The 11,528-nt window shown below is 36.0% G+C and overlaps 1 protein-coding gene across 14 annotated transcripts in view; it reads right to left on the bottom strand.

The window, feature by feature from the left end:
* Positions 1-221: 221 nt before the first annotated feature.
* ANKRD28 (ankyrin repeat domain 28) overlaps positions 222-11,528 on the bottom strand; it is a 192,946-nt gene continuing 181,639 nt past the window's right edge. For 12 of the 14 annotated variants that reach the window (XM_072726806.1, XM_072726807.1, XM_072726801.1 and 9 more), the window contains 4 exons: positions 10,842-10,924; positions 10,294-10,376; positions 9,207-9,298; positions 1,596-3,515 (listed from right to left, as the gene is read on the bottom strand). In XM_072726806.1, coding sequence (XP_072582907.1) covers positions 3,229-3,515; positions 9,207-9,298; positions 10,294-10,376; positions 10,842-10,924 — 545 coding nt within the window. In that variant the 3' untranslated portion in view covers positions 1,596-3,228. Of the gene's footprint in view, positions 1,295-1,595; positions 3,516-9,206; positions 9,299-10,293; positions 10,377-10,841; positions 10,925-11,528 lie in introns of those variants that run through there. The other 2 variants (XR_011995261.1, XR_011995262.1) reach the window with 1 other exon arrangement.

Here is an 11,528-nt window from a genome sequence, read left to right as displayed (position 1 = left end):
AGGCTCACTTTCTGCCCATTCCCACCCTCAAGTATATGGTAGGCAAGCAATAAATATTTGTTGAACTAATACATTTGAGAAGCCCACTCAGGTTTCATCTAAATTCTAAAACAGCTTTGTCAAGAAGTCATCAAGTTTTTAAGAAAGGTAAAAATGAGTTAGAATACTAATTAGATATTAAAAGATAAAGAAGTTTATATGTAAAAAAGAAAGACACTTGATTTATTGCATTAAAAAAACCTTTATTTCATTTAAAAGGTCCAATATAAGCCAAATTAAACCCCAAAATGACAGCTACACTTAGAGATCTCCTGAACTAAATGGCACTGTTTGAGTTGAGTGTCTTGTTAAAGGAAGTCATTTGCTATTACGACCATTTCCCCCAAAGTAGTTCTAGAGCAGAAGCTGGTATTACTATAATACACATCAGATATTTCAGATGTCATCTTTCATGCAGAAGTTAAAAAAGCAAACAGGCTTTTCTATTCTGTATGAGGATAAAAACCACTACAGAGCAGGGCCTGAATGCTTTTGACATACAAGGTGTAACTATAAAGGAACTTACTGTGCTGCTGTGTTCATTCATTGAAGTTGTCCATGTACATACTCCAACAATACTAGGGCTGCTCAAATACTATTTGGACCAGCAGTTTGGGATTTCCCCTCATTAGGTGCAGACCAAATGAAGTGGCTGATCAAGCTGGGGACAGACTGTCACAAAATGCGATCACAAAGCAATGAAACAGATTTCCTAGTGGGCAAGCAATTGAAAGGACCATCTCACAAATATTTTCAGTAATAGCCTCATTTATATAGAGTGATACAAGATCTAAGTTCTGGCATGTGTGAGGATAAGTTAAAAACAGCTTGTTACTTTATAGCTACACCTTGGATTTCATTAGATGGGTAATCTAACTGTGTTTAATGAGTCCTTCTGGAAATCACTTCAGCAGATAAGTCAAACAGCCTGTAAAAGAGAAGACATGGCAGAGGGCGTGAGATTCATCCTTCCAACGTTCATGTTCTCTTGGAGGACAGACCCGGGCCCAAGGACAGAAGTTACCGGGAGGGAGGCTTCAACTCCATCTAAGGAAGACCTTTCTAACAGTTAGAGCTGCTCAACAATTGAATGGACTGCTTGGTGAGGTAGAGTCACTGGAAGTGTTCAAGGTGGAAAGATCACCCTTGTAGAAGGGACTCCTGTATTTGTTAAGAGGTTAGACTGGATGAACCTCAGGTCTCTTTCAATTCTGAGATTCTAGAAAATTCCCTCAGGGAATTCAGAAGAGAATTCCTAAAAGGAAAGAGAAAGCACACATATGTATACTTTTAGAATCCTCTTGAGTTTTTTTTTTTTTTCAAAAGGTACAATAGAAAATGTAGTCCACTGTCTTTAAAATGCAAATTTCACCTTCCTACCATTAATAATTAGGAAGGGTCCATTATGACTTCTTTATATTATAAAGAAAAGATGAAGGATTACATTTATAATTTCTGTAAATATTTTAGAAAAAAATGCTTAAAATCTAGTAGTCAATGCCCTAGAAACTTTATAGATTTTTAGGTAATATGCACAGATACAAATACATTATTCATTAAATACAACTCACATCTGTGTTTTATTATACTCTAAAATATACAGGAATCTTGATGTACTGAAAGAGTGCAAGTAAATACAGTATTCAAGCAGTCACTATTTCTATGTACATGCTCATTAATTCTTCAAAAACCCCACAAAATTATCAAATAGATCAAAATACTGTTCTGTGTTTTCACACTTTATATTCAGAAAAACCAGCTGAAATTTACAATGTCATAAAGTTTCCAGTTTCACAATACAAAAAGATAAAATGAAATTGGGTATCATTTTGTGAAAATTTATGGAACTTGACCCAGATCTGTAAGACCCCCTACATATGTGAAATCATTCTTACTGGGAAAGTGACAGTTACAGTAAAAGCAGAACCATATAAATTGTTATTTAAAAGCCTAAAGATCAGCCTTTCTCCCTCTCTCTCTCTCTCTCTCTCTCTCTCTCTCTGTTATTTGAAAGGCAGTCTTCCAATTCGGCAGGCAATTGTTTTTTTCCTCAAGTAGTAGCATATTTAAATCTTGAATAGGACCCAGTAGAGAAATGCCTTCCAAGAGGCCTGATGATGCTAACTTACCAATAATAAGGGATTTTTTTCCTTTTGATTATTCACTAAACAGTGAAAATAAAATCCCCCAATTCATTGTGGAGGCACAAAAGTAACATAAGTGATGAAGGTGTACCATCCAAAGTAGTGAGGTCGAAAATTCCATTCCCCAGGACCACTTAGCTGCAATAGGGTGAAAATAATCTACTTTCTGATTTCATGAAATTTTCTTCTAGGAAATTCTTTACATTTTCAAACAAAAATAGTTCAATTTTAAACCTAAACCATTCAAAACTGGTCAACAACCACCCGACCCCAATCTAGCTCATGTCTACATCACAAGTATTTTCACCCTGACTGCACTCAGCCAGCTGGTTTTTAATTCTAATATTATAAAAGTTGGAATTTTTAAATTTTTATGTAAAAGAAAAAATGTAAAAATACATCTGCTTTCTCTCATGGTTTAATACAGTATTCGAAGGCTTTCAGATGTTTTCTTTAAAAAAAAATCAACATTTAAAACCAAATCTCAGCTTCATTTTCAGAAATATTAAAGTTTGGTTTAGATAATGTCTCATTTCACCTATTCTTGTTTCCACAAAATGGCATTCTATTAAAAAAACTTTTAAGTTACTTGGTCCTTTGGCAATTTGCTGTGCACATAATGCCTAATGTACCAAACTTTTATTGCCCTTAAACTTAGTTGTAGTTTTATTGGTAAAATTTAAATCTAGTGTCCTTATCTCTTCTTTTACAATAGTGTTGCTTGTATAAGCAGATTAGGGTGCAGTGTCTCAAATTATTCCTGGCACTGCAAAACCAAATTAAACAATTCCACAAAGTAATTTGACATCAAAGTGTTTTCCTCTGGTCAAGTCTATTTCAAGATTCTAGAAGTTCCTTTTGCAAAACTTGCCTTTAAAACTCTTCTTCCTAATGTCATCACATTTCTCATATTTGCTCACTCTGCGATCTTTCTTTCTTCTCATGTTGAATTTGTATGTGAATTAGAAAGTGCCTTTTTTCCTGAAAAAGCACAATCTGAAGCATTAGTGTCAGAACTCCTCATTTAGACCTCTGGCTCAGCCTCTTAGTAGGTCTCAGAATCAGAGTCATTGAGCTCGTCCACATCAGTGTATATGTACTCCTGTTCTCCGCCAATGTTGTTGAAACTGCAATAGGAGCTAGGTTCATTCCTCATGATGGGCAAGGCTTCAAAGCTGACTGTTTTTGAGGTGTTGGTGTAACGGTTAATGGCATTGAATGTCAGGGATGACAAAGGGCTACTTGATGAGACAGGCATCATGGTGGCCAAAATGAGAGCTAGGCAATCAGCCACATCCTTATTGGGAGCACAGGCCAAAGCTGGGGTATAGCCTAGAATTAAAAATAAAATTTAAATAATTAAACATCCTGAGATAAGGAAATAAGTCTAATGGTCTTCAATTTTAGACACAGTTTAAATTACTTGGCTTATAATAAATTGGCTTAATTAGAATGATTCAGAAATTTCCCAACAGTAGAAAAAAGTTCTAGGGTGGGAGGTGGGAGAATATATATACACACACACACACTGTATTATAGAAGAGGAAATTGAGGCCCAGAGATGGATGATTTCTCCAAGATCTCAAAACTTATCCATATACACCTGAATTCACAGAAGATATTGAGCTAGAATGGAAAAAACACAAGCAAACAAAAACCCTCAGACTGATCAAGCTTCCTTCAGAGTGGTGGAAGAATCTGTTAACTTGTAGTTATACTAAGTGCTTACATGCTGAGAAATCTAAATGTGTACAGTTTCATGAATGAGGCACAGAAGTGATCAAAGATGTTCACTGAATGAATGGCATCTGGCTGTTGACCAGCTTTTCTCTAAGGGACACAGAACACTGATGAAAAACAGGAGTTTTTAAAGTTTACCTGTTTATTTCCTAAGTCAAAACCCAATGTTTCCTTTTCAACTCTTCCTTTCTTTAGAAGCCTGATCTTACCATTAAGGTACCACAAAGTATCAACAAACTGAGTAAGTAAACATTTGTTACCTTGGCTGGTACAAGACCCTGTCTTGAGGATGAAGTGAAATAGAAGATGGTGAGAGCACACCATATGATGCCAAGTTTAGATCACCCCCAACTGGAATTCTAGCAGCAAATGTCTTAGAAGTTTTAACTTACAGCTTCATTTCTCCATTGCATATCTAGATACATTTTTCCCTATTGCTATATATATAAATGCTTTAGCTTTTACGCTCATATATGTGACTCTTGAACAATGTAGGGGTGGGGGGACAGGGAGGGTGCCTAAAGGAATGAAACCCTGCATAGTCGAAAATGTGTGTATAACTTTTGACTCCCCAAAACTTAACTACTAATAGCCTACTGTTGACTGGAAGCCTTACCAATAACATAAAACAATATATATTTTGCATATTGTATGTATTATAAGCTGTATTCTTATAATAAAGCTAGAGACAAGTCATAAGAAAAAATACATTTATAGTACCATTAAAAAAAAAATCCATGTATTAAATGACCCATGTAGTTCAAACCTGTGTTGTTCAAGGGAAAACTGTATGTATTTTATAATGTCACATTTTTTTTACATAGCTAAATGATTTATCAAAAAACAAACCTTCACGTAATCACTACTCAGATTAAGAAAGAATATTACCAGCATACCTTACTAATCACTATCCCTGTTCTCTTCCACAAAAGTAACCACTATCCTGACTTACGTGGTAATCATGGCTATGAGTTCCTTTCTAGTTATATTCATAAATGCTACGGTTCAGTGTTTTTTTGAACCAAATGTAAACGGAATCATATAGTATGTATTATTTTATATCTGGCTTCTTCTGCTTAACATTATGCTTGCAAGATTTATCCATGTTGTTGTATATAACTGTAGTCAATTCATTTTTATTGTTGTACATTCCATTACTGTGATTATACCATGGTTTGATTACCCATTCTAACTACTAGACCTTTAACTGTTTCCAGTTCTCCTATATATTTTTATCCATGCCATGTTATCCTTGAGAAAGAAGAAATGTTTTTTTTTCCCTTCTTAAATCTCCCCCTTTTAAAGAGTCAAAGGGAACAGCTGATGCCCCTGAAAATTTGGCAGGAGTGACTGAAGGGTGTGCATTTTTAAAAATTAAACCTGTTTACTTAAAATGAGGAGAGTGCTTCAATGCCCACACTTCAAGAGATCTTCTGAAAGCCTGAGGGTGCCTGTTGTACTCTGTAGGCAGAACAACCCCTTAGACAGGTCATGATGCCTGAATGAGAGTAAGGTAGGGGGAGAAGAGCATCGCAGGTGTGTTATATAGTTGGAATATGACAGAAAGCAGGCTCCTCTCTTCTGCATGGAGTTGATATGGTCAGTTAAAGATAAAAGAGAAGCAAATTGCCTGAAGACAAGGGTCTAATCTAACTCATGCAAGTATAAAATATTTTGCTTCCTCCAGAAAAATCCATGGAAATATATGGCTTTGACTTGTCAATTTTGGACCCTGATTACTCTCTCACATTGCAAAGTGTGTTAGAAGATACCCAGGTGGTCACAGATGACCTTCCTTATCTTGTTATATTATCCCTTCTGTTTATTTATAAGGAAAAATCTATATAAAATATTGAAAATGATCAACAAAATTTGAGTATTAGCTTATGATTCAGAGTCTCATAATGTGGCCAAACATCTAAGGTTAGCATTTTAGGCTGTTCATTTTAATCTATATGTAATAACTGTATCTCTAGAAATGTAATTTGCTGATAATGAAAATTTATTTTAAAGCTATATGAGGGGATCCCTGGGTGGCGCAGCGGTTTAGCGCCTGCCTTTGGCCCAGGGCGCGATCCTGGAGACCCGGGGTCGAATCCCACGTCGGGCTCCCGGTGCATGGAGCCTGCCTATGTCTCTGCCTCTCTATAGCTCTCTCTGTGTAACTACCGTAAAGAAGTAAAAAATTAAAAAAAAAAAATCTCTAAAAAAAAAAAAAAAGCTATATGAGTCTGAACTTATAGATGCCATCATTTACTTCTTTGGATTTCATGACTTACACATTCTTATGGTTCCCAAATCTTTATATCCAACCTAGATCTTGCTTTTGGTCTCTAGGTCCGTATGTCCCATTATCCACTTGGGGTTTCCACTGAAATTTTCTCATGTCCCCAAATGAATCTAGCTCTTCCTCCTACATTCCAATTTTAAAAGCATTTCCATCATCCACACAGCACTCCAAGCCAGATGGTGTGAGATTTATTCCCATACAAAGTCTCACTGAGTTCCTTCATAAGATCTCTAGAAACATGTATCTTTTCATCTTCAGTGCTTCTACCATAATTCTAGTTACCACCTTCTCTCACCTGTAAATGTTACTTTGTTTTCCCATTCTAATCTTGCTCCCCTCAAACTGCTAGCTTCCTACTGCACCGATCCCTTGCCATTTGATTTAAGAGACTCTGGCACAACTCCAATATTTACAATATCCTGTGTTTTCTCTCTAAATATGCCACTCTCTGCTTAGAAAGCTCTCTCCCCACTTTTTTATTTGTCCTTTGGATTTTGGCTTATAAGCCACATTTTTGGGATGCCTTCCCTGATCCTGTAAGAAAGAGTTTGAACTCTCTTATGTGTTCTTACAGCATTTTAAGTTTTCTCCAAATGAACCACTTTCAGTGTGTTGTAGTAGCCTGTTTATACTCCTCTCCATTTAAGGAAGAAGATGGTCTTAGTCACATCCTATCTTCAGAACTGAGCATAGTGCTTGGCACAGTCACTCAACAAATAACCACTCATTATGTCCAGGCACTTTCCTAAGTACTTAGCATATAACAGTGAAAGCAACTGATAGAAAGTCCCTTTCTCCATGGAGCTTATATTCATTTACTGGGGGACATACGCAATCATAATAAAAAATTCAATTACATACAGAAGATAAGCTTTATGGAAAAGAAGAAAGAAGAAAGGAAAGAGCAGGTAACAAGGACTGAAAATGCCATAGTAGAGGTCAGTAGCAGGTTGTAGTATATATAATAGGCTTGAGAAGATAAAACCTGAGTAAAGATTTGAAACAGTTAAAGGATTTAGTCAAAGACTTGCTTGGGGACAGAGTGTTCCAGGCAGGGAAAAGAAGCCAGAACAAAGAATCACAATGCACATATACATTCCTAGTGAGCATGGGCTGGCATGATAGAATGGAGAGAAGGAAGAGTAGAAGATGAGGTTAGAGAGGTAATAGGGCAACAGATTGTGTAGGGCCTTGAAGATCACTGTAAGTGAAGGGAGATTTAAATTAGTATCTTCTCATATTTTAAAAGGATCCAGGCCAGGGTGGTAAGAATAGAAAAAGTGGGTCTATTTTGGATATACTTTGGAGGTGCATCAGTTGTATATGAAGGATTATACACTGGATGTGAGAAAGACGAGTCAAGGACAACCCAGGTTTTTGTCCTGAGTAATTATAAGGATCGGAATTGTCATCAACTTAAGATCAGGAGGCTGTGGGGAGAACAGGCTTGGCAGGAAAAGAGACAGAGTCAGTTCAATTCTGGACAGGTTAGGTTTGAGCTTTTATTAGATATTCATACAATACTGTCAATTAGGCAGCTGGATCTGTAAATGGATCACATCTCTATATAGACTCTGAGAGGTCTGGGCTGGAGATATAAATCCAGAAATTCTCAGCATATAGGTAGTATCAAAGAACCAAAGGACTACATATAGATAGGGAAAGCAAAAAGAACCAAAGATGGAGTCCTACAGCTCTCTAAATATTAAGGATATGGGGGAGAAGAGGGAGAAACTTCGCAGAAGAAACTAGGAAGGAGTAACTAGTAATATAGGGTGAAAAACCAAGAAAGTGTAAAGTCCTAAAAGTCAAGTAAACAAAGTTTAACAAAGAAAAAAGTATATACCTGAAACTTATCTAATGTTGCATGTCAATTATGCCTCAATTAAAAAAAATAAAATAAAAAACATATTTCAATTCCAGTGAATTTGGTTATTACTTAATCCAACCATTAAAATAGCACCCTACGGACCCTCCCCCAGTTATTAGTTGAAGGAACCAAGTATTTGTGAATGAAGGCAGATTGGATTCACCCATAGAAGGGTACTGTAATCAAACTCTTAAGACTCCTCTCTTACCCTGACCTAAAGTGATCTATACCTATTTATCTATGTAACAGTATGTAGCATAAAGAAAAATATAGAGATTGTTTGGGGAAATATTGGACACTTGCTATGCCACACTGCAACGTTCACATCCCCACTTACTCCCTTATTCCTGTATATTTTAAATTCTTTATTAAAACCCTTACTCCTACTTAAAAAAAGAAAAGAAAAAGGAATAATCAATTGTGCCAAATTCTGATACACGAGGTACAATGAGAACTAAGAACTGATTCAATATCATGAAGATCACTGGTGATCTTAAGGACAGTATAGCTGTGTGGTGGGAGCAAAAGTCTGACCAGAGGGGCCTCAGGAGAGAATGAAGGGGGGGAAGAACTGGGGACAGCAGGAGAGCCAACACTTGAGTAATTATGCTAACAAAGGGGAAGATCAAGAAATATGGCAGTAGTTGCAGAAGTAGTTAGATTAATTGAAGATTTTAAGATGAGGGAAATAATGTTTATATATGCATGGGAATAATCTAGGAAGGTTCCTACAAAAAGTCCTTATTACAGGAAACAATGAAGAATTGTAAGTAGGCAAAAGGGAATAGGATCCAGATAGTGGGAAGATTAACTTAGATAAGAACCTGGTTCTTAAGGGCCTTGGTAAGTATTTGCTGACAGAACAAATTCTTTGAATACTAAGATGAATGAAGGTGATAACACTAAACCAAAGTTAGTGAAATCAGAAGTTTATTTGTTACATAGATTTTTCTTATTTTTTTTTTACCCTTATCCACTTTGCCAAAGTATGATTCAATGTTTATTTCAGTTCTCCTTTTTGACCAATATAAAATACCCACATTTCTTCACTTCAAATATGGATCAAAAGATAAAAGCCTCTAGTAAAATCCAGGTTAACGAAAGAAACTACAGAACTACTTACCATTTTCGTCTACTGCAAGCACACTTGCTCCTTTCCCCAAAAGTTCCTGAACCACCATTGTCAGCCCATTTCGGGCAGCAACATGCAGAGGTCTGAGGGGGGGAAAATATTATAAATGTACATGCACACAGGTATGTGGCTCTGAGTATATACATGTACATGTACACACACACACACACACACACACACACTTTCTCAATTCTGGTTAAAGAGCTTTTTTGCTAACTTGTGATGATCCAAAAATACAAAATTGAGGCATTCAGTCCTAAGAGCAATGAAGACAGACATGAGGGACAACAAAATCAATGTGCAGAGTATACTATCAAACCTTGCCAAGGTGCGTGACCATAGCATTGCCCCCGCCCAAGCAATTCACCTTCACCAATACCTTTTGTTTACTCCTAAGATTCAATGTTTAAAAAGATTTTAATAACTAAACTGCATTCTTATTTTAAGAAATGAGTTTGGCAAGTATATATATAATAAAAAACTTTAATTGCAATAGCACAAATTTCAATAAACTTTGAAAATAATTTACAGGTGACTAGTTTTGGGACCCTCAAGAAATCTGATTGATACATGAATGGGAACTGTTATAAAATTGTTTTTTTTTTTAAGCCAAGACTCAAAGTAGAATAGCAAACAGAAATTGGGAGAGAAAAATGGGAGACTTTGATCTAAGAGGTCACTTGAAAGATGGCTGTCACACTAAGAACTTGATTCTTTCTGAACTCTCTCTAGTTTACAGACACATATCAAGCTTTTCATTTATTGCTAGAGTCAAATAACATATTATTCCAGTTGATTTCCATAAACACACAGAATAGTACTATCTTCTTACAAAAAATTATGTAATTAGATTAAGGAAAAAACACAGTATTTTCAATATAAAGTTTCAGTACAAAACCTTTTTAAATAATAAGCCTTTTAATTGTGATGAGTTTTGTCAATTATAAAAACAGTTCTTTACTTTTTAACTGCTTCTGTGGCTGAGACTGATTCCAATGGTCTCATGTTAGAAAAATAACTATGAATCATACTTATAATTATAGGTCACAAGATTTACACCAGACATGAAAATACTCACGTTTGCAAGGCTGCATTGGTTGCATTGATGAGGTTTCTATCTGTTATCTTTTCCAGTATTAACAAGGCACTAGTTTCATGACCCTAAAATTATGGCAAATAACTTTTAAAAACTTACGTATCATTAAAGATAAATATATAAACTCAATAAACCTCAACTCTTATTCAAACAATATGTACATTACCATATATATGCCATGAATTTTCTTAGCTAATAATACCTTGAATATTTGTTCAAATGTGTTGGTAGAGTAGGGTCAGGGGAGAGGGAAGGAATATTTAAGACTGGAGAGATTAAAGGAAGACAAAAATTAAATTTAGGCTTACACTCCAAAACTTACTTAGCCCATTGGAGATTTTCATACATCATGGTGCCTAACATGTCAGTGTTTTTTTTTTCCCCTCAAGAAATCTGATGTCAGTCATCATTAGAGAGGTTCTATCTCTAGCTGTGTTCATTTTAGTAAAGTAGAAAAACTTTACTAAGTTTGGGGAAAATGCCATTATTAATATAAACAATGAAAACATACCCTTAAAACGTGTACCTACCTTGCTACAAGCCAAATGGAGGGCGGTGTTTTTACTGTTATCTTGTAAAGTCAGATCTGCACTAGCACTGCTAACCAGCATCTCTGGGAGGAAAAATTACATCAGGTTTTATATTTATGAACACTCAGATTACTAATAAACTCACTGTAGAGAAATAAAGATATAAAGCAACAAGATCCCTCAAGTGATAGTTTAAGTACAAGAAAAATACTGTAACCTAAAATGTATATACACTATATCATCATATTATCCTGTAAGTCACAGACACAATGGCAACTAACATTTACGCTGTAAGAGCTTACTAAACTCCAAATACTGTGTTAAGTGCTCTGGATTCATATTCTCATAATAACCTTAACAAAGTAGGCATGGTTACTTTTCTCAATTTTAAAGGTGAAAAAAATTAAGGCATAAGGTCACTTAATCGGTAGATCTAGGACTCATATGCAGTCCATCTAACTCCAGAGCCAGTGTCTTTTTTTTTTTTTTTAAAGATTTTATTTATTTATTCATGAGAGACATACAGAAAGAGAGAGAGAGAGAGAGAGAGAGAGAGAGAGAGAAGGCAGAGGCACAGGCAGAGGGAGAAGCAGGCTCCACGCAGAGAGCCCGATGTAGGACTCGATCCCCAGTCTCCAGGATCACGCCCTGGGCCGAAGGCGGCGCTAAACTGCTGAGCCACCCGGG

The sequence above is a fragment of the Vulpes vulpes genome, chromosome 11 (genome assembly GCF_048418805.1).
Source record: "Vulpes vulpes isolate BD-2025 chromosome 11, VulVul3, whole genome shotgun sequence".
NCBI lineage: Eukaryota > Metazoa > Chordata > Mammalia > Carnivora > Canidae > Vulpes > Vulpes vulpes.
Note: the sequence above shows the minus strand (reverse complement) of the source record. Positions and strands in the feature narration are given on the sequence as shown.